The following is a 24,536-nucleotide window of genomic DNA, read 5'->3' as shown; positions in this document are numbered from 1 at the left end:
AGCACTTTTCTTTATTGACCTTTAGCCCATAATTCTGTAGACGGTCTAAAACGCTATGCAAAGTAGATAGATGTGATTCATAGTTCTGACCAGTAATAAATATGTCGTCTTGATAACATAAGACATTTGGTAGGCTACCCAGTATGTCATCCATTGCTCTCTGGTGGATGGCAGGCGCTGAGGCCACCCCGTATGGGAGTCGATTGTACTGGAACAGTCCTTTATGTGTAGTGATAGTAACTAAAGGCTTTGAAGCTGCATCTAGTTTGATCTGAGCAAAGGCCTTTGACAAATCTAATTTGGAGAATAACTTTCCGCCACTCATTTTTTCTTGAAGGTCATCTATAGATGGCATAGGATATGAGTCACCAACTAGCTGAGGATTTAGGGTAACTTTAAAGTCTCCACACAGCCTAATGGAACCATTGGGTTTTATGACGGGAACTACAGGTGTTGCCCATTCACTATGTTCTACTGGAGAGATAACGTTTTCATTTAGGAGAGATTCAAGTTCTTGTTCTACTTTTGCCCGCAATGCGAATGGTACAACTCGGTGCTTTTGCCGAATAGGAATAGCACTTGGGCGCGTACGGAGCGTTGCTTCAACCTTTTTCATTTCTCCTAAAGTTTGCTTGAATAAGGACGGGTACTTTGCAACTAGAGTGTCCATCAGTTGTGCCGTTGCCTCGACCCGATTAGCCTTGATCTCTGACCAGTTTAATTTAAAGTGGTTTAACCATTCCCTTCCAAACAATGGGACCTGCTCACCCTCGGATTTATCTAGCACAAACATCCTTGCTTTACTTTCTTGCTTGCTGAAATGCACAGTTGGGTAGATGACTCCTTTCGGCTTAATTGACTGCGTTGCGCCGTATGGTTTCAAAGTAGTAGATGTAGGTTGGAGTTCCGATGAGCCTTTAATCTTTTTGTAGATATGATATGGCATTGTGGACACTCCTGCACCTGTATCAAGTTCCATTTTCACTGGGATACCATTGATGAGTGTATCTAGCATGATTGGTGGGTGGCTGTGCTCCTTAGACAGTGTGTTTATATGAGCTATATCTTCATGCTCCTCTGTAATTGCATCTGACATTACACTGTGTGTGTTTTGTGCTCGTCTATGAGGCTTCTGGAGTTGAGGTCTTTTACTTGGAGTTTTCTGTTCACAAACAGATTGAAGATGGCCTTTCCGACCACATTTAAAACATTCAGCTTGAAGGTGTGGGCATTGCTTTCTTGGATGAAGGGTGCTCCCGCAGGAACGACAAGGCCAAGGTTTGCCACTGGTAGTAGGCGAATGCATGTTAGAGATGTGACAGACTTTAGATTCTGTTGGCTGTCGTTGTGTCATGACTTCGGCATCTTTCCCAGCCTGCTCCATACCTCGAGCAATCTCTATGGCACGTGAAAGATTTAAGTCTGCTACAGTTAACAGTTTGCGGCGAGCATTTTCGCAGTAAATTCCACAGACCAGTCTATCACGTAGTACCCGTTCACGGTACGCACCTTCAAAATTGCAATGCTCAGCAAGTAACTTGAGTTGTGCAACATACTCATGGATGCTTTCACCAGGTAGCTGGTTTCGTTGATGAAAGCGATATGTTTCCGCAATTTCGAGTGGAGGTGGTGAGATATGATTACTTAGCAGCGTGGTTAATTCTTTGAATGACTTAGCTGTTGGTCTATCTGGTGCTGCGAGACCACGTAATAGTTTATATAACTTGGGACCTATGAGGCTCAGAAAAGTTGCCTTTTTCTTGCTATCATCAATGCTATTAGCTTCCGTGTAGAAATCAAAACGCTCTAAATAACATGTGAATGATTCAATTGACTCATCAAATGGTTCCATGCGTCCAATGGAATTTTGAGCTGCCATTGCAAAATTAATGCTTGTTGAGCCTTATGAGAGAATTTCTGTTAAGAAAAAGATGCACAACAACGTGTGTCTTGCGCAAGAAAAAGGCAACAGTTCTAGTACAAAAATACAGGTAACTAATACAGTAAAACGATAGGGGACATTGAGATAATTACGAATCCCATCCTTGTTGCCATTGTTGAATATGTGTGTAGTTAATGCTGTAGAACGTATATTATGAATAACGAACAATAGTACATAAGTGAATAAGGAATACAATACAAGAGCATTAGAAAAACGTGTAACGCATCCTCGAGGATAAAAACAGAACTGCGTGCGCATGCACTAACCGGAAACGGCAAAGCCAATGATTCAATAACGTAACAAGCTCAATTGGAGCATTTCTAGCATGTTTGGTTGAAATTGGAAATTTACATTTTTCAGTTTTGTCAGACGTTTGTAATATTCTCACAATAAGCTAATTAGCTCAATTGGAGCATTTCTAGCATGTTTGGTTGAAATTGGAAATTTACATTTTTCACTTTTGTCAGACCTTTGTAATATTCTCACAATAAGCTAATTAGCTCAATTGGAGCATTTCTAGCATGTTTGGTTGAAATTGGAAATTTACATTTTTCACTTTTGTCAGACAATTGCAATATTCTCACAATAAGCTAATTAGCTCAATTGGAGCATTTCTAGCATGTTTGGTTGAAATTGGAAATTTACATTTTTCACTTTTGTCAGACAATTGCAATATTCTCACAATGAGCTAATTAGCTCAATTGGAGCATTTCTAGCATGTTTAGTCGAAATTAGAATTTTACATTTTTCAGTTTTGTCAGACGTTTGTAATATTCTCACAATAAGCTAATTAGCTCAATTGGAGCATTTCTAGCATGTTTGGTTGAAATTGGAAATTTACATTTTTCAGTTTTGTCAGACGTTTGTAATATTCTCACAATAAGCTAATTAGCTCAATTGGAGCATTTCTAGCATGTTTGGTTGAAATTAGAAATTTACATTTTTCAGTTTTGTCAGACGTTTGTAAAATTCTTACAGTAGGCTTATTTGCGCAATTTGAGCATTTCTAGCATGTTTGGTTGAAATTGGAAATTTACATTTTTCAGTTTTGTCAGACGTTTGTAATATTCTCACAATAAGCTAATTAGCTCAATTGGAGCATTTCTAGCATGTTTGGTTGAAATTGGAAATTTACATTTTTCAGTTTTGTCAGACGTTTGTAATATTCTCACAATAAGCTAATTAGCTCAATTGGAGCATTTCTAGCATGTTTGGTTGAAATTGGAAATTTACATTTTTCAGTTTTGTCAGACGTTTGTAATATTCTCACAATAAGCTAATTAGCTCAATTGGAGCATTTCTAGCATGTTTGGTTGAAATTGGAAATTTACATTTTTCAGTTTTGTCAGACATTTGTAATATTCTCACAATAAGCTAATTAGCTCAATTGGAGCATTTCTAGCATGTTTGGTTGAAATTGGAAAATTACATTTTTCAGTTTTGTCAGACGTTTGTAATATTCTCACAATAAGCTAATTAGCTCAATTGGAGCATTTCTAGCATGTTTGGTTGAAATTTGAAATTTACATTTTTCAGTTTTGTCAGACGTTTGTAATATTCTCACAATAAGCTAATTAGCTCAAATGGAGCATTTCTAGCATGTTTGGTTGAAATTGGAAATTTACATTTTTAAGTTTTGTCAGACGTTTGTAATATTCTCACAATAAGCTAATTAGCTCAATTGGAGCATTTCTAGCATGTTTGGTTGAAATTGGAAATTTACATTTTTCACTTTTGTCAGACCTTTGTAATATTCTCACAATAAGCTAATTAGCTCAATTGGAGCATTTCTAGCATGTTTGGTTGAAATTAGAAATTTACATTTTTCAGTTTTGTCAGACGTTTGTAAAATTCTTACAGTAGGCTTATTTGCGCAATTTGAGCATTTCTAGCATGTTTGGTTGAAATTGGAAATTTACATTTTTCACTTTTGTCAGACGTTTGTAATATTCTCACAATAAGCTAATTAGCTCAATTGGAGCATTTCTAGCATGTTTAGTTGAAATTATAAATTTGCATTTTTCACTTTTGTCAGACAATTGCAATATTCTCCCAATAAGCTAATTAGCTCAATTGGAGCATTTCTAGCATGTTTGGTTGATATTGGAAATTTACATTTTTCAGTTTTGTCAGACGTTTGTAAAATTCTTACAGTAGGCTTATTTGCACAATTTGAGCATTTCTAGCATGTTTGGTTGAAATTGGAAAATTACATTTTTCAGTTTTGTCAGACGTTTGTAATATTCTCACAATAAGCTAATTAGCTTAATTGGAGCATTTCTAGCATGTTTGGTTGAAATTGGAAATTTACATTTTTCAGTTTTGTCAGACGTTTGTAATATTCTCACAATAAGCTAATTAGCTCAATTGGAGCATTTCTAGCATGTTTGGTTGAAATTATAAATTTACATTTTTCAGTTTTGTCAGACGTTTGTAAAATTCTTACAGTAGGCTTATTTGCGCAATTTGAGCATTTCTAGCATGTTTGGTTGAAATTGGAAATTTACATTTTTCACTTTTGTCAGACGTTTGTAATATTCTCACAATAAGCTAATTAGCTCAATTGGAGCATTTCTAGCATGTTTGGTTGAAATTGGAAATTTACATTTTTCAGTTTTGTCAGACGTTTGTAATATTCTCACAATAAGCTAATTAGCTCAATTGGAGCATTTCTAGCATGTTTGGTTGAAATTGGAAATTTACATTTTTCAGTTTTGTCAGACGTTTGTAATATTCTCACAATAAGCTAATTAGCTCAATTGGAGCATTTCTAGCATGTTTGGTTGAAATTGGAAATTTACATTTTTCAGTTTTGTCAGACATTTGTAATATTCTCACAATAAGCTAATTAGCTCAATTGGAGCATTTCTAGCATGTTTGGTTGAAATTGGAAAATTACATTTTTCAGTTTTGTCAGACGTTTGTAATATTCTCACAATAAGCTAATTAGCTCAATTGGAGCATTTCTAGCATGTTTGGTTGAAATTGGAAATTTACATTTTTCAGTTTTGTCAGACGTTTGTAATATTCTCACAATAAGCTAATTAGCTCAATTGGAGCATTTCTAGCATGTTTGGTTGAAATTGCAAATTTACATTTTTAAGTTTTGTCAGACATTTGTAATATTCTCACAATAAGCTAATTAGCTCAATTGGAGCATTTCTAGCATGTTTGGTTGAAATTGGAAATTTACATTTTTCACTTTTGTCAGACCTTTGTAATATTCTCACAATAAGCTAATTAGCTCAATTGGAGCATTTCTAGCATGTTTGGTTGAAATTGGAAATTTACATTTTTCACTTTTGTCAGACAATTGCAATATTCTCACAATAAGCTAGTTAGCTCAATTGGAGCATTTCTAGAATGTTTGGTTGAAATTGGAAATTTACATTTTTCACTTTTGTCAGACAATTGCAATATTCTCACAATAAGCTAATTAGCTCAATTGGAGCATTTCTAGCATCATCAGTTGAAATTAGAAATTTACATTTTTCAGTTTTGTCAGACGTTTGTAATATTCTCACAATAAGCTAATTAGCTCAATTGGAGCATTTCTAGCATGTTTGGTTGAAATTGGAAATTTACATTTTTCAGTTTTGTCAGACGTTTGTAATATTCTCACAATAAGCTAATTAGCTCAATTGGAGCATTTCTAGCATGTTTGGTTGAAATTGGAAATTTACATTTTTCAGTTTTGTCAGACAATTGCAATATTCTCACAATAAGCTAATTAGCTCAATTGGAGCATTTCTAGCATGTTTGGTTGAAATTGGAAATTTACATTTTTCAGTTTTGTCAGACGTTTGTAATATTCTCACAATAAGCTAATTAGCTCAATTGGAGCATTTCTAGCATGTTTAGTTGAAATTGGAAATTTGCATTTTTCAGTTTTGTCAGACAATTGCAATATTCTCACAATAAGCTAATTAGCTCAATTGGAGCATTTCTAGCATGTTTGGTTGAAATTGGAAATTTACATTTTTCAGTTTTGTCAGACGTTTGTAATATTCTCACAATAAGCTAATTAGCTCAATTGGAGCATTTCTAGCATGTTTAGTTGAAATTGGAAATTTGCATTTTTCACTTTTGTCAGACAATTGCAATATTCTCCCAATAAGCTAATTAACTCAATTGGAGCATTTCTAGCATGTTTGGTTGATATTGGAAATTTACATTTTTCAGTTTTGTCAGACGTTTGTAAAATTCTTACAGTAGGCTTATTTGCGCAATTTGAGCATTTCTAGCATGTTTGGTTGAAATTGGAAATTTGCATTTTTCAGTTTTGTCAGACAATTGCAATATTCTCACAATAAGCTAATTAGCTCAATTGGAGCATTTCTAGCATGTTTGGTTGAAATTGGAAATTTACATTTTTCAGTTTTGTCAGACGTTTGTAATATTCTCACAATAAGCTAATTAGCTCAATTGGAGCATTTCTAGCATGTTTGGTTGAAATTGGAAATTTACATTTTTCACTTTTGTCAGACAATTGCAATATTCTCACAATAAGCTAATTAGCTCAATTGGAGCAATTCTAGCATGTTTGGTTGAAATTGGAAATTTACATTTTTCAGTTTTGTCAGACGTTTGTAATATTCTCACAATAAGCTAATTAGCTCAATTGGAGCATTTCTAGCATGTTTAGTTGAAATTGGAAATTTACATTTTTCAGTTTTGTCAGACGTTTGTAATATTCTCACAATAAGCTAATTAGCTCAATTGGAGCATTTCTAGCATGTTTAGTTGAAATTGGAAATTTGCATTTTTCACTTTTGTCAGACAATTGCAATATTCTCTCAATAAGCTAATTAGCTCAATTGGAGCATTTCTAGCATGTTTGGTTGAAATTGGAAATTTACATTTTTCAGTTTTGTCAGACGTTTGTAAAATTCTTACAGTAGGCTTATTTGCGCAATTTGAGCATTTCTAGCATGTTTGGTTGAAATTGAAAATTTACATTTTTCAGTTTTGTCAGACGTTTGTAATATTCTCACAATAAGCTAACTAGCTCAATTGGAGCATTTCTAGCATGTTTAGTCGAAATTAGAATTTTACATTTTTCAGTTTTGTCAGACGTTTGTAATATTCTCACAATAAGCTAATTAGCTCAATTGGAGCATTTCTAGCATGTTTGGTTGAAATTGGAAATTTACATTTTTCAGTTTTGTCAGACGTTTGTAATATTCTCACAATAAGCTAATTAGCTCAATTGGAGCATTTCTAGCATGTTTGGTTGAAATTAGAAATTTACATTTTTCAGTTTTGTCAGACGTTTGTAAAATTCTTACAGTAGGCTTATTTGCGCAATTTGAGCATTTCTAGCATGTTTGGTTGAAATTGGAAATTTACATTTTTCACTTTTGTCAGACCTTTGTAATATTCTCACAATAAGCTAATTAGCTCAATTGGAGCATTTCTAGCATGTTTGGTTGAAATTGGAAATTTACATTTTTCAGTTTTGTCAGACGTTTGTAATATTCTCACAATAAGCTAATTAGCTCAATTGGAGCATTTCTAGCATGTTTGGTTGAAATTGGAAATTTACATTTTTCAGTTTTGTCAGACATTTGTAATATTCTCACAATAAGCTAATTAGCTCAATTGGAGCATTTCTAGCATGTTTGGTTGAAATTGGAAAATTACATTTTTCAGTTTTGTCAGACGTTTGTAATATTCTCACAATAAGCTAATTAGCACAATTGGAGCATTTCTAGCATGTTTGGTTGAAATTTGAAATTTACATTTTTCAGTTTTGTCAGACGTTTGTAATATTCTCACAATAAGCTAATTAGCTCAATTGGAGCATTTCTAGCATGTTTGGTTGAAATTGGAAATTTACATTTTTAAGTTTTGTCAGACGTTTGTAATATTCTCACAATAAGCTAATTAGCTCAATTGGAGCATTTCTAGCATGTTTGGTTGAAATTGGAAATTTACATTTTTCACTTTTGTCAGACCTTTGTAATATTCTCACAATAAGCTAATTAGCTCAATTGGAGCATTTCTAGCATGTTTGGTTGAAATTGGAAATTTACATTTTTCACTTTTGTCAGACAATTGCAATATTCTCACAATAAGCTAATTAGCTCAATTGGAGCATTTCTAGCATGTTTGGTTGAAATTGGAAATTTACATTTTTCACTTTTGTCAGACCTTTGTAATATTCTCACAATAAGCTAATTAGCTCAATTGGAGCATTTCTAGCATGTTTGGTTGAAATTGGAAATTTACATTTTTCACTTTTGTCAGACAATTGCAATATTCTCACAATAAGCTAATTAGCTCAATTGGAGCATTTCTAGCATGTTTGGTTGAAATTGGAAATTTACATTTTTCACTTTTGTCAGACAATTGCAATATTCTCACAATAAGCTAATTAGCTCAATTGGAGCATTTCTAGCATGTTTAGTTGAAATTAGAATTTTACATTTTTCAGTTTTGTCAGACGTTTGTAATATTCTCACAATAAGCTAATTAGCTCAATTGGAGCATTTCTAGCATGTTTGGTTGAAATTGGAAATTTACATTTTTCAGTTTTGTCAGACGTTTGTAATATTCTCACAATAAGCTAATTAGCTCAATTGGAGCATTTCTAGCATGTTTGGTTGAAATTAGAAATTTACATTTTTCAGTTTTGTCAGACGTTTGTAAAATTCTTACAGTAGGCTTATTTGCGTAATTTGAGCATTTCTAGCATGTTTGGTTGAAATTGGAAATTTACATTTTTCACTTTTGTCAGACGTTTGTAATATTCTCACAATAAGCTAATTAGCTCAATTGGAGCATTTCTAGCATGTTTGGTTGAAATTGGAAATTTACATTTTTCAGTTTTGTCAGACGTTTGTAATATTCTCACAATAAGCTAATTAGCTCAATTGGAGCATTTCTAGCATGTTTGGTTGAAATTGGAAAATTACATTTTTCACTTTTGTCAGACGTTTGTAATATTCTCACAATAAGCTAATTAGCTCAATTGGAGCATTTCTAGCATGTTTGGTTGAAATTGGAAATTTACATTTTTCAGTTTTGTCAGACATTTGTAATATTCTCACAATAAGCTAATTAGCTCAATTGGAGCATTTCTAGCATGTTTGGTTGAAATTTGAAATTTACATTTTTCAGTTTTGTCAGACGTTTGTAATATTCTCACAATAAGCTAATTAGCTCAATTGGAGCATTTCTAGCATGTTTGGTTGAAATTGGAAATTTACATTTTTAAGTTTTGTCAGACGTTTGTAATATTCTCACAATAAGCTAATTAGCTCAATTGGAGCATTTCTAGCATGTTTGGTTGAAAATGGAAATTTACATTTTTAAGTTTTGTCAGACGTTTGTAATATTCTCACAATAAGCTAATTAGCTCAATTGGAGCATTTCTAGCATGTTTGGTTGAAATTGGAAATTTACATTTTTCACTTTTGTCAGACCTTTGTAATATTCTCACAATAAGCTAATTAGCTCAATTGGAGCATTTCTAGCATGTTTGGTTGAAATTGGAAATTTACATTTTTCACTTTTGTCATACAATTGCAATATTCTCACAATAAGCTAATTAGCTCAATTGGAGCATTTCTAGCATGTTTGGTTGAAAATGGAAATTTACATTTTTAAGTTTTGTCAGACGTTTGTAATATTCTCACAATAAGCTAATTAGCTCAATTGGAGCATTTCTAGCATGTTTGGTTGAAATTGGAAATTTACATTTTTCACTTTTGTCAGACCTTTGTAATATTCTCACAATAAGCTAATTAGCTCAATTGGAGCATTTCTAGCATGTTTGGTTGAAATTGGAAATTTACATTTTTCACTTTTGTCATACAATTGCAATATTCTCACAATAAGCTAATTAGCTCAATTGGAGCATTTCTAGCATGTTTGGTTGAAAATGGAAATTTACATTTTTAAGTTTTGTCAGACGTTTGTAATATTCTCACAATAAGCTAATTAGCTCAATTGGAGCATTTCTAGCATGTTTGGTTGAAATTGGAAATTTACATTTTTCACTTTTGTCAGACCTTTGTAATATTCTCACAATAAGCTAATTAGCTCAATTGGAGCATTTCTAGCATGTTTGGTTGAAATTGGAAATTTACATTTTTCACTTTTGTCAGACAATTGCAATATTCTCACAATAAGCTAGTTAGCTCAATTGGAGCATTTCTAGAATGTTTGGTTGAAATTGGAAATTTACATTTTTCACTTTTGTCAGACAATTGCAATATTCTCACAATAAGCTAATTAGCTCAATTGGAGCATTTCTAGCATGTTTAGTCGAAATTAGAATTTTACATTTTTTAGTTTTGTCAGACGTTTGTAATATTCTCACAATAAGCTAATTAGCTCAATTGGAGCATTTCTAGCATGTTTGGTTGAAATTGGAAATTTACATTTTTCAGTTTTGTCAGACGTTTGTAATATTCTCACAATAAGCTAATTAGCTCAATTGGAGCATTTCTAGCATGTTTGGTTGAAATTAGAAATTTACATTTTTCAGTTTTGTCAGACGTTTGTAAAATTCTTACAGTAGGCTTATTTGCGCAATTTGAGCATTTCTAGCATGTTTGGTTGAAATTGGAAATTTACATTTTTCAGTTTTGTCAGACGTTTGTAATATTCTCACAATAAGCTAATTAGCTCAATTGGAGCATTTCTAGCATGTTTGGTTGAAATTGGAAATTTACATTTTTCAGTTTTGTCAGACGTTTGGAATATTCTCACAATAAGCTAATTAGCTCAATTGGAGCATTTCTAGCATGTTTGGTTGAAATTGGAATTTTACATTTTTCAGTTTTGTCAGACGTTTGTAATATTCTCACAATAAGCTAATTAGCTCAATTGGAGCATTTCTAGCATGTTTGGTTGAAAATGGAAATTTACATTTTTAAGTTTTGTCAGACGTTTGTAATATTCTCACAATAAGCTAATTAGCTCAATTGGAGCATTTCTAGCATGTTTGGTTGAAATTGGAAATTTACATTTTTCACTTTTGTCAGATAATTGCAATATTCTCACAATAAGCTAATTAGCTCATTTGGAGCATTTCTAGCATGTTTGGTTGAAATTGGAAATTTACATTTTTCACTTTTGTCAGACCTTTGTAATATTCTCACAATAAGCTAATTAGCTCAATTGGAGCATTTCTAGCATGTTTGGTTGAAATTGGAAATTTACATTTTTCAGTTTTGTCAGACGTTTGTAATATTCTCACAATAAGCTAATTAGCTCAATTGGAGCATTTCTAGCATGTTTGGTTGAAATTGGAAATTTACATTTTTCACTTTTGTCAGACAATTGCAATAATGTCACAATAAGCTAATTAGCTCAATTGGAGCATTTCTAGCATGTTTGGTTGAAATTGGAAATTTACATTTTTCACTTTTGTCAGACCTTTGTAATATTCTCACAATAAGCTAATTAGCTCAATTGGAGCATTTCTAGCATGTTTGGTTGAAATTGGAAATTTACATTTTTCACTTTTGTCAGACAATTGCAATATTCTCACAATAAGCTAATTAGCTCAATTAGAGCATTTCTAGCATGTTTGGTTGAAATTAGAAATTTACATTTTTCACTTTTGTCAGACAATTGCAATATTCTCACAATAAGCTAATTAGCTCAATTGGAGCATTTCTAGCATGTTTAGTTGAAACTAGAATTTTACATTTTTCAGTTTTGTCAGACGTTTGTAATATTCTCACAATAAGCTAATTAGCTCAATTGGAGCATTTCTAGCATGTTTGGTTGAAATTGGAAATTTACATTTTTCAGTTTTGTCAGACGTTTGTAATATTCTCACAATAAGCTAATTAGCTCAATTGGAGCATTTCTAGCATGTTTGGTTGAATTTAGAAATTTACATTTTTCAGTTTTGTCAGACGTTTGTAAAATTCTTACAGTAGGCTTATTTGCGCAATTTGAGCATTTCTAGCATGTTTGGTTGAAATTGGAAATTTACATTTTTCACTTTTGTCAGACGTTTGTAATATTCTCACAATAAGCTAATTAGCTCAATTGGAGCATTTCTAGCATGTTTGGTTGAAATTGGAAATTTACATTTTTCACTTTTGTCAGACGTTTGTAATATTCTCACAATAAGCTAATTAGCTCAATTGGAGCATTTCTAGCATGTTTAGTTGAAACTAGAATTTTACATTTTTCAGTTTTGTCAGACGTTTGTAATATTCTCACAATAAGCTAATTAGCTCAATTGGAGCATTTCTAGCATGTTTGGTTGAAATTGGAAATTTACATTTTTCACTTTTGTCAGACGTTTGTAATATTCTCACAATAAGCTAATTAGCTCAATTGGAGCATTTCTAGCATGTTTGGTTGAAATTGGAAATTTACATTTTTCAGTTTTGTCAGACGTTTGTAATATTCTCACAATAAGCTAATTAGCTCAATTGGAGCATTTCTAGCATGTTTGGTTGAAATTGGAAATTTACATTTTTCAGTTTTGTCAGACATTTGTAATATTCTCACAATAAGCTAATTAGCTCAATTGGAGCATTTCTAGCATGTTTGGTTGAAATTGGAAAATTACATTTTTCAGTTTTGTCAGACGTTTGTAATATTCTCACAATAAGCTAATTAGCACAATTGGAGCATTTCTAGCATGTTTGGTTGAAATTTGAAATTTACATTTTTCAGTTTTGTCAGACGTTTGTAATATTCTCACAATAAGCTAATTAGCTCAATTGGAGCATTTCTAGCATGTTTGGTTGAAATTGGAAATTTACATTTTTAAGTTTTGTCAGACGTTTGTAATATTCTCACAATAAGCTAATTAGCTCAATTGGAGCATTTCTAGCATGTTTGGTTGAAATTGGAAATTTACATTTTTCACTTTTGTCAGACCTTTGTAATATTCTCACAATAAGCTAATTAGCTCAATTGGAGCATTTCTAGCATGTTTGGTTGAAATTGGAAATTTACATTTTTCACTTTTGTCAGACAATTGCAATATTCTCACAATAAGCTAATTAGCTCAATTGGAGCATTTCTAGCATGTTTGGTTGAAATTGGAAATTTACATTTTTCACTTTTGTCAGACCTTTGTAATATTCTCACAATAAGCTAATTAGCTCAATTGGAGCATTTCTAGCATGTTTGGTTGAAATTGGAAATTTACATTTTTCACTTTTGTCAGACAATTGCAATATTCTCACAATAAGCTAATTAGCTCAATTGGAGCATTTCTAGCATGTTTGGTTGAAATTGGAAATTTACATTTTTCACTTTTGTCAGACAATTGCAATATTCTCACAATAAGCTAATTAGCTCAATTGGAGCATTTCTAGCATGTTTAGTTGAAATTAGAATTTTACATTTTTCAGTTTTGTCAGACGTTTGTAATATTCTCACAATAAGCTAATTAGCTCAATTGGAGCATTTCTAGCATGTTTGGTTGAAATTGGAAATTTACATTTTTCAGTTTTGTCAGACGTTTGTAATATTCTCACAATAAGCTAATTAGCTCAATTGGAGCATTTCTAGCATGTTTGGTTGAAATTAGAAATTTACATTTTTCAGTTTTGTCAGACGTTTGTAAAATTCTTACAGTAGGCTTATTTGCGTAATTTGAGCATTTCTAGCATGTTTGGTTGAAATTGGAAATTTACATTTTTCACTTTTGTCAGACGTTTGTAATATTCTCACAATAAGCTAATTAGCTCAATTGGAGCATTTCTAGCATGTTTGGTTGAAATTGGAAATTTACATTTTTCAGTTTTGTCAGACGTTTGTAATATTCTCACAATAAGCTAATTAGCTCAATTGGAGCATTTCTAGCATGTTTGGTTGAAATTGGAAAATTACATTTTTCACTTTTGTCAGACGTTTGTAATATTCTCACAATAAGCTAATTAGCTCAATTGGAGCATTTCTAGCATGTTTGGTTGAAATTGGAAATTTACATTTTTCAGTTTTGTCAGACATTTGTAATATTCTCACAATAAGCTAATTAGCTCAATTGGAGCATTTCTAGCATGTTTGGTTGAAATTTGAAATTTACATTTTTCAGTTTTGTCAGACGTTTGTAATATTCTCACAATAAGCTAATTAGCTCAATTGGAGCATTTCTAGCATGTTTGGTTGAAATTGGAAATTTACATTTTTAAGTTTTGTCAGACGTTTGTAATATTCTCACAATAAGCTAATTAGCTCAATTGGAGCATTTCTAGCATGTTTGGTTGAAAATGGAAATTTACATTTTTAAGTTTTGTCAGACGTTTGTAATATTCTCACAATAAGCTAATTAGCTCAATTGGAGCATTTCTAGCATGTTTGGTTGAAATTGGAAATTTACATTTTTCACTTTTGTCCGACCTTTGTAATATTCTCACAATAAGCTAATTAGCTCAATTGGAGCATTTCTAGCATGTTTGGTTGAAATTGGAAATTTACATTTTTCACTTTTGTCATACAATTGCAATATTCTCACAATAAGCTAATTAGCTCAATTGGAGCATTTCTAGCATGTTTGGTTGAAAATGGAAATTTACATTTTTAAGTTTTGTCAGACGTTTGTAATATTCTCACAATAAGCTAATTAGCTCAATTGGAGCATTTCTAGCATGTTTGGTTGAAATTGGAAATTTACATTTTTCACTTTTGTCAGACCTTTGTAATATTCTCACAATAAGCTAATTAGCTCAATTGGAGCATTTCTAGCATGTTTGGTTGAAATTGGAAATTTACATTTTTCACTTTTGTCAGACAATTGCAATATTCTCACAATAAGCTAGTTAGCTCAATTGGAGCATTTCTAGAATGTTTGGTTGAAATTGGAAATTTACATTTTTCACTTTTGTCAGACAATTGCAATATTCTCACAATAAGCTAATTAGCTCAATTGGAGCATTTCTAGCATGTTTAGTCGAAATTAGAATTTTACATTTTTTAGTTTTGTCAGACGTTTGTAATATTCTCACAATAAGCTAATTAGCTCAATTGGAGCATTTCTAGCATGTTTGGTTGAAATTGGAAATTTACATTTTTCAGTTTTGTCAGACCTTTGTAATATTCTCACAATAAGCTAATTAGCTCAATTGGAGCATTTCTAGCATGTTTGGTTGAAATTAGAAATTTACATTTTTCAGTTTTGTCAGACGTTTGTAAAATTCTTACAGTAGGCTTATTTGCGCAATTTGAGCATTTCTAGCATGTTTGGTTGAAATTGGAAATTTACATTTTTCAGTTTTGTCAGACGTTTGTAATATTCTCACAATAAGCTAATTAGCTCAATTGGAGCATTTCTAGCATGTTTGGTTGAAATTGGAAATTTACATTTTTCAGTTTTGTCAGACGTTTGTAATATTCTCACAATAAGCTAATTAGCTCAATTGGAGCATTTCTAGCATGTTTGGTTGAAATTGGAAATTTACATTTTTCAGTTTTGTCAGACGTTTGTAATATTCTCACAATAAGCTAATTAGCTCAATTGGAGCATTTCTAGCATGTTTGGTTGAAAATGGAAATTTACATTTTTAAGTTTTGTCAGACGTTTGTAATATTCTCACAATAAGCTAATTAGCTCAATTGGAGCATTTCTAGCATGTTTGGTTGAAATTGGAAATTTACATTTTTCACTTTTGTCAGATAATTGCAATATTCTCACAATAAGCTAATTAGCTCATTTGGAGCATTTCTAGCATGTTTGGTTGAAATTGGAAATTTACATTTTTCACTTTTGTCAGACCTTTGTAATATTCTCACAATAAGCTAATTAGCTCAATTGGAGCATTTCTAGCATGTTTGGTTGAAATTGGAAATTTACATTTTTCAGTTTTGTCAGACGTTTGTAATATTCTCACAATAAGCTAATTAGCTCAATTGGAGCATTTCTAGCATGTTTGGTTGAAATTGGAAATTTACATTTTTCACTTTTGTCAGACAATTGCAATAATGTCACAATAAGCTAATTAGCTCAATTGGAGCATTTCTAGCATGTTTGGTTGAAATTGGAAATTTACATTTTTCACTTTTGTCAGACCTTTGTAATATTCTCACAATAAGCTAATTAGCTCAATTGGAGCATTTCTAGCATGTTTGGTTGAAATTGGAAATTTACATTTTTCACTTTTGTCAGACAATTGCAATATTCTCACAATAAGCTAATTAGCTCAATTGGAGCATTTCTAGCATGTTTGGTTGAAATTGGAAATTTACATTTTTCACTTTTGTCAGACAATTGCAATATTCTCACAATAAGCTAATTAGCTCAATTGGAGCATTTCTAGCATGTTTAGTTGAAACTAGAATTTTACATTTTTCAGTTTTGTCAGACGTTTGTAATATTCTCACAATAAGCTAATTAGCTCAATTGGAGCATTTCTAGCATGTTTGGTTGAAATTGGAAATTTACATTTTTCAGTTTTGTCAGACGTTCGTAATATTCTCACAATAAGCTAATTAGCTCAATTGGAGCATTTCTAGCATGTTTGGTTGAATTTAGAAATTTACATTTTTCAGTTTTGTCAGACGTTTGTAAAATTCTTACAGTAGGCTTATTTGCGCAATTTGAGCATTTCTAGCATGTTTGGTTGAAATTGGAAATTTACATTTTTCACTTTTGTCAGACGTTTGTAATATTCTCACAATAAGCTAATTAGCTCAATTGGAGCATTTCTAGCATGTTTGGTTGAAATTGGAAATTTACATTTTTCAGTTTTGTCAGACGTTTGTAATATTCTCACAATAAGCTAATTAGCTCAATTGGAGCATTTCTAGCATGTTTGGTTGAAATTGGAAAATTACATTTTTCACTTTTGTCAGACGTTTGTAATATTCTCACAATAAGCTAATTAGCTCAATTGGAGCATTTCTAGCATGTTTGGTTGAAATTGGAAATTTACATTTTTCAGTTTTGTCAGACATTTGTAATATTCTCACAATAAGCTAATTAGCTCAATTGGAGCATTTCTAGCATGTTTGGTTGAAATTTGAAATTTACATTTTTCAGTTTTGTCAGACGTTTGTAATATTCTCACAATAAGCTAATTAGCTCAATTGGAGCATTTCTAGCATGTTTGGTTAAAATTGGAAATTTACATTTTTAAGTTTTGTCAGACGTTTGTAATATTCTCACAATAAGCTAATTAGCTCAATTGGAGCATTTCTAGCATGTTTGGTTGAAAATGGAAATTTACATTTTTAAGTTTTGTCAGACGTTTGTAATATTCTCACAATAAGCTAATTAGCTCAATTGGAGCATTTCTAGCATGTTTGGTTGAAATTGGAAATTTACATTTTTCACTTTTGTCAGACCTTTGTAATATTCTCACAATAAGCTAATTAGCTCAATTGGAGCATTTCTAGCATGTTTGGTTGAAATTGGAAATTTACATTTTTCACTTTTGTCATACAATTGCAATATTCTCACAATAAGCTAATTAGCTCAATTGGAGCATTTCTAGCATGTTTGGTTGAAAATGGAAATTTACATTTTTAAGTTTTGTCAGACGTTTGTAATATTCTCACAATAAGCTAATTAGCTCAATTGGAGCATTTCTAGCATGTTTGGTTGAAATTGGAAATTTACATTTTTCACTTTTGTCAGACCTTTGTAATATTCTCACAATAAGCTAATTAGCTCAATTGGAGCATTTCTAGCATGTTTGGTTGAAATTGGAAATTTACATTTTTCACTTTTGTCAGACAATTGCAATATTCTCACAATAAGCTAGTTAGCTCAATTGGAGCATTTCTAGAATGTTTGGTTGAAATTGGAAATTTACATTTTCCACTTTTGTCAGACAATTGCAATATTCTCACAATAAGCTAATTAGCTCAATTGGAGCATTTCTAGCATGTTTAGTCGAAATTAGAATTTTACATTTTTTAGTTTTGTCAGACGTTTGTAATATTCTCACAATAACCTAATTAGCTCAATTGGAGCATTTCTAGCATGTTTGGTTGAAATTGGAAATTTACATTTTTCAGTTTTGTCAGACGTTTGTAATATTCTCACAATAAGCTAATTAGCTCAATTGGAGCATTTCTAGCATGTTTGGTTGAAATTAGAAATTTACATTTTTCAGTTTTGTCAGACGTTTGTAAAATTCTTACAGTAGGCTTATTTGCGCAATTTGAGCATTTCTAGCATGTTTGGTTGAAATTGGAAATTTACATTATTCAGTTTTGTCAGACGTTTGTAATATTCTCACAATAAGCTAATTAGCTCAATTGGAGCATTTCTAGCATGTTTGGTTGAAATTGGAAATTTACATTTTTCAGTTTTGTCAGACGTTTGTAATATTCTCACAATAAGCTAATTAGCTCAATTGGAGCATTTCTAGCATGTTTGGTTGAAATTGGAAATTTACATTTTTCAGTTTTGTCAGACGTTTGTAATATTCTCACAATAAGCTAATTAGCTCAATTGGAGCATTTCTAGCATGTTTGGTTGAAAATGGAAATTTACATTTTTAAGTTTTGTCAGACGTTTGTAATATTCTCACAATAAGCTAATTAGCTCAATTGGAGCATTTCTAGCATGTTTGGTTGAAATTGGAAATTTACATTTTTCACTTTTGTCAGATAATTGCAATATTCTCACAATAAGCTAATTAGCTCATTTGGAGCATTTCTAGCATGTTTGGTTGAAATTGGAAATTTACATTTTTCACTTTTGTCAGACCTTTGTAATATTCTCACAATAAGCTAATTAGCTCAATTGGAGCATTTCTAGCATGTTTGGTTGAAATTGGAAATTTACATTTTTCAGTTTTGTCAGACGTTTGTAATATTCTCACAATAAGCTAATTAGCTCAATTGGAGCATTTCTAGCATGTTTGGTTGAAATTGGAAATTTACATTTTTCACTTTTGTCAGACAATTGCAATAATGTCACAATAAGCTAATTAGCTCAATTGGAGCATTTCTAGCATGTTTGGTTGAAATTGGAAATTTACATTTTTCACTTTTGTCAGACCTTTGTAATATTCTCACAATAAGCTAATTAGCTCAATTGGAGCATTTCTAGCATGTTTGGTTGAAATTGGAAATTTACATTTTTCACTTTTGTCAGACAATTGCAATATTCTCACAATAAGCTAATTAGCTCAATTGGAGCATTTCTAGCATGTTTGGTTGAAATTGGAAATTTACATTTTTCACTTTTGTCAGACAATTGCAATATTCTCACAATAAGCTAATTAGCTCAATTGGAGCATTTCTAGCATGTTTAGTTGAAACTAGAATTTTACATTTTTCAGTTTTGTCAGACGTTTGTAATATTCTCACAATAAGCTAATTAGCTCAATTGGAGCATTTCTAGCATGTTTGGTTGAAATTGGAAATTTACATTTTTCAGTTTTGTCAGACGTTCGTAATATTCTCACAATAAGCTAATTAGCTCAATTGGAGCATTTCTAGCATGTTTGGTTGAATTTAGAAATTTACATTTTTCAGTTTTGTCAGACGTTTGTAAAATTCTTACAGTAGGCTTATTTGCGCAATTTGAGCATTTCTAGCATGTTTGGTTGAAATTGGAAATTTACATTTTTCACTTTTGTCAGACGTTTGTAATATTCTCACAATAAGCTAATTAGCTCAATTGGAGCATTTCTAGCATGTTTGGTTGAAATTGGAAATTTACATTTTTCACTTTTGTCAGACCTTTGTAATATTCTCACAATAAGCTAATTAGCTCAATTGGAGCATTTCTAGCATGTTTGGTTGAAATTGGAAATTTACATTTTTCACTTTTGTCATACAATTGCAATATTCTCACAATAAGCTAATTAGCTCAATTGGAGCATTTCTAGAATGTTTGGTTGAAAATGGAAATTTACATTTTTAAGTTTTGTCAGACGTTTGTAATATTCTCACAATAAGCTAATTAGCTCAATTGGAGCATTTCTAGCATGTTTGGTTGAAATTGGAAATTTACATTTTTCACTTTTGTCAGACCTTTGTAATATTCTCACAATAAGCTAATTAGCTCAATTGGAGCATTTCTAGCATGTTTGGTTGAAATTGGAAATTTACATTTTTCACTTTTGTCAGACAATTGCAATATTCTCACAATAAGCTAGTTAGCTCAATTGGAGCATTTCTAGAATGTTTGGTTGAAATTGGAAATTTACATTTTTCACTTTTGTCAGACAATTGCAATATTCTCACAATAAGCTAATTAGCTCAATTGGAGCATTTCTAGCATGTTTAGTCGAAATTAGAATTTTACATTTTTTAGTTTTGTCAGACGTTTGTAATATTCTCACAATAAGCTAATTAGCTCAATTGGAGCATTTCTAGCATGTTTGGTTGAAATTGGAAATTTACATTTTTCAGTTTTGTCAGACGTTTGTAATATTCTCACAATAAGCTAATTAGCTCAATTGGAGCATTTCTAGCATGTTTGGTTGAAATTAGAAATTTACATTTTTCAGTTTTGTCAGACGTTTGTAAAATTCTTACAGTAGGCTTATTTGCGCAATTTGAGCATTTCTAGCATGTTTGGTTGAAATTGGAAATTTACATTATTCAGTTTTGTCAGACGTTTGTAATATTCTCACAATAAGCTAATTAGCTCAATTGGAGCATTTCTAGCATGTTTGGTTGAAATTGGAAATTTACATTTTTCAGTTTTGTCAGACGTTTGTAATATTCTCACAATAAGCTAATTAGCTCAATTGGAGCATTTCTAGCATGTTTGGTTGAAATTGGAAATTTACATTTTTCAGTTTTGTCAGACGTTTGTAATATTCTCACAATAAGCTAATTAGCTCAATTGGAGCATTTCTAGCATGTTTGGTTGAAAATGGAAATTTACATTTTTAAGTTTTGTCAGACGTTTGTAATATTCTCACAATAAGCTAATTAGCTCAATTGGAGCATTTCTAGCATGTTTGGTTGAAATTGGAAATTTACATTTTTCACTTTTGTCAGATAATTGCAATATTCTCACAATAAGCTAATTAGCTCATTTGGAGCATTTCTAGCATGTTTGGTTGAAATTGGAAATTTACATTTTTCACTTTTGTCAGACCTTTGTAATATTCTCACAATAAGCTAATTAGCTCAATTGGAGCATTTCTAGCATGTTTGGTTGAAATTGGAAATTTACATTTTTCAGTTTTGTCAGACGTTTGTAATATTCTCACAATAAGCTAATTAGCTCAATTGGAGCATTTCTAGCATGTTTGGTTGAAATTGGAAATTTACATTTTTCACTTTTGTCAGACAATTGCAATAATGTCACAATAAGCTAATTAGCTCAATTGGAGCATTTCTAGCATGTTTGGTTGAAATTGGAAATTTACATTTTTCACTTTTGTCAGACCTTTGTAATATTCTCACAATAAGCTAATTAGCTCAATTGGAGCATTTCTAGCATGTTTGGTTGAAATTGGAAATTTACATTTTTCACTTTTGTCAGACAATTGCAATATTCTCACAATAAGCTAATTAGCTCAATTGGAGCATTTCTAGCATGTTTGGTTGAAATTGGAAATTTACATTTTTCACTTTTGTCAGACAATTGCAATATTCTCACAATAAGCTAATTAGCTCAATTGGAGCATTTCTAGCATGTTTAGTTGAAACTAGAATTTTACATTTTTCAGTTTTGTCAGACGTTTGTAATATTCTCACAATAAGCTAATTAGCTCAATTGGAGCATTTCTAGCATGTTTGGTTGAAATTGGAAATTTACATTTTTCAGTTTTGTCAGACGTTCGTAATATTCTCACAATAAGCTAATTAGCTCAATTGGAGCATTTCTAGCATGTTTGGTTGAATTTAGAAATTTACATTTTTCAGTTTTGTCAGACGTTTGTAAAATTCTTACAGTAGGCTTATTTGCGCAATTTGAGCATTTCTAGCATGTTTGGTTGAAATTGGAAATTTACATTTTTCACTTTTGTCAGACGTTTGTAATATTCTCACAATAAGCTAATTAGCTCAATTGGAGCATTTCTAGCATGTTTGGTTGAAATTGGAAATTTACATTTTTCAGTTTTGTCAGACGTTTGTAATATTCTCACAATAAGCTAATTAGCTCAATTGGAGCATTTCTAGCATGTTTGGGTGAAATTGGAAATTTACATTTTTCAGTTTTGTCAGACGTTTGTAATATTCTCACAATAAGCTAATTAGCTCAATTGGAGCATTTCTAGCATGTTTGGTTGAAATTGGAAATTTACATTTTTCAGTTTTGTCAGACATTTGTAATATTCTCACAATAAGCTAATTAGCTCAATTGGAGCATTTCTAGCATGTTTGGTTGAAATTGGAAAATTACATTTTTCAGTTTTGTCAGACGTTTGTAATATTCTCACAATAAGCTAATTAGCTCAATTGGAGCATTTCTAGCATGTTTGGTTGAAATTGGAAATTTACATTTTTCAGTTTTGTCAGACGTTTGTAATATTCTCACAATAAGCTAATTAGCTCAATTGGAGCATTTCTAGCATGTTTGGTTGAAATTGGAAATTTACATTTTTAAGTTTTGTCAGACGTTTGTAATATTCTCACAATAAGCTAATTAGCTCAATTGGAGCATTTCTAGCATGTTTGGTTGAAATTGGAAATTTACATTTTTCACTTTTGTCAGACCTTTGTAATATTCTCACAATAAGCTAATTAGCTCAATTGGAGCATTTCTAGCATGTTTGGTTGAAATTGGAAATTTACATTTTTCACTTTTGTCAGACAATTGCAATATTCTCACAATAAGCTAGTTAGCTCAATTGGAGCATTTCTAGCATGTTTGGTTGAAATTGGAAATTTACATTTTTCACTTTTGTCAGACAATTGCAATATTCTCACAATAAGCTAATTAGCTCAATTGGAGCATTTCTAGCATGTTTAGTTGAAATTAGAAATTTACATTTTTCAGTTTTGTCAGACGTTTGTAATATTCTCACAATAAGCTAATTAGCTCAATTGGAGCATTTCTAGCATGTTTGGTTGAAATTGGAAATTTACATTTTTCAGTTTTGTCAGACGTTTGTAATATTCTCACAATAAGCTAATTAGCTCAATTGGAGCATTTCTAGCATGTTTGGTTGAAATTTGAAATTTACATTTTTCACTTTTGTCAGACAATTGCAATATTCTCACAACAAGCTAGTTAGCTCAATTGGAGCATTTCTAGCATGTTTGGTTGAAATTGGAAATTTACATTTTTCACTTTTGTCAGACAATTGCAATATTCTCACAATAAGCTAATTAGCTCAATTGGAGCATTTCTAGCATGTTTAGTTGAAATTGGAAATTTACATTTTTCAGTTTTGTCAGACGTTTGTAATATTCTCACAATAAGCTAATTAGCTCAATTGGAGCATTTCTAGCATGTTTGGTTGAAATTGGAAATTTACATTTTTCAGTTTTGTCAGACGTTTGTAATATTCTCACAATAAGCTAATTAGCTCAATTGGAGCATTTCTAGCATGTTTGGTTGAAATTGGAAATTTACATTTTTCAGTTTTGTCAGACAATTGCAATATTCTCACAATAAGCTAATTAGCTCAATTGGAGCATTTCTAGCATGTTTGGTTGAAATTGGAAATTTACATTTTTCAGTTTTGTCAGACGTTTGTAATATTCTCACAATAAGCTAATTAGCTCAATTGGAGCATTTCTAGCATGTTTAGTTGAAATTATAAATTTGCATTTTTCACTTTTGTCAGACAATTGCAATATTCTCCCAATAAGCTAATTAGCTCAATTGGAGCATTTCTAGCATGTTTGGTTGATATTGGAAATTTACATTTTTCAGTTTTGTCAGACGTTTGTAAAATTCTTACAGTAGGCTTATTTGCGCAATTTGAGCATTTCTAGCATGTTTGGTTGAAATTGGAAAATTACATTTTTCAGTTTTGTCAGACGTTTGTAATATTCTCACAATAAGCTAATTAGCTTAATTGGAGCATTTCTAGCATGTTTGGTTGAAATTGGAAATTTACATTTTTCAGTTTTGTCAGACGTTTGTAATATTCTCACAATAAGCTAATTAGCTCAATTGGAGCATTTCTAGCATGTTTGGTTGAAATTAGAAATTTACATTTTTCAGTTTTGTCAGACGTTTGTAAAATTCTTACAGTAGGCTTATTTGCGCAATTTGAGCATTTCTAGCATGTTTGGTTGAAATTGGAAATTTACATTTTTCACTTTTGTCAGACGTTTGTAATATTCTCACAATAAGCTAATTAGCTCAATTGGAGCATTTCTAGCATGTTTGGTTGAAATTGGAAATTTACATTTTTAAGTTTTGTCATACATTTGTAATATTCTCACAATAAGCTAATTAGCTCAATTGGAGCATTTCTAGCATGTTTGGTTGAAATTGGAAATTTACATTTTTCACTTTTGTCAGACCTTTGTAATATTCTCACAATAAGCTAATTAGCTCAATTGGAGCATTTCTAGCATGTTTGGTTGAAATTGGAAATTTACATTTTTCACTTTTGTCAGACAATTGCAATATTCTCACAATAAGCTAATTAGCTCAATTGGAGCATTTCTAGCATGTTTGGTTGAAATTGGAAATTTACATTTTTCAGTTTTGTCAGACAATTGCAATATTCTCACAATAAGCTAATTAGCTCAATTGGAGCATTTCTAGCATGTTTGGTTGAAATTGGAAATT

General features: G+C 31.4%; 1 protein-coding gene across 1 annotated transcript; it reads right to left on the bottom strand.

Moving 5' to 3' along the window:
- Nucleotides 1-221: 221 nt before the first annotated feature.
- LOC137410370 (uncharacterized) lies at nt 222-1,879 on the bottom strand. Its single transcript, XM_068095798.1, has 2 exons — nt 370-1,879; nt 222-271 (listed from the first exon to the last, which is right to left on the bottom strand). The coding sequence occupies exons 1-2, from the start codon at nt 1,877-1,879 to the stop codon at nt 222-224; spliced, it is 1,560 nt and encodes a 519-aa protein (XP_067951899.1).
- Between the last annotated feature and the right edge of the window lie 22,657 nt (nt 1,880-24,536).

This window comes from Watersipora subatra, unplaced genomic scaffold, assembly GCF_963576615.1.
Source record: "Watersipora subatra unplaced genomic scaffold, tzWatSuba1.1 SCAFFOLD_30, whole genome shotgun sequence".
Taxonomy (NCBI): domain Eukaryota; kingdom Metazoa; phylum Bryozoa; class Gymnolaemata; order Cheilostomatida; family Watersiporidae; genus Watersipora; species Watersipora subatra.
This window is presented reverse-complemented; position numbering and strand designations above follow the sequence as displayed.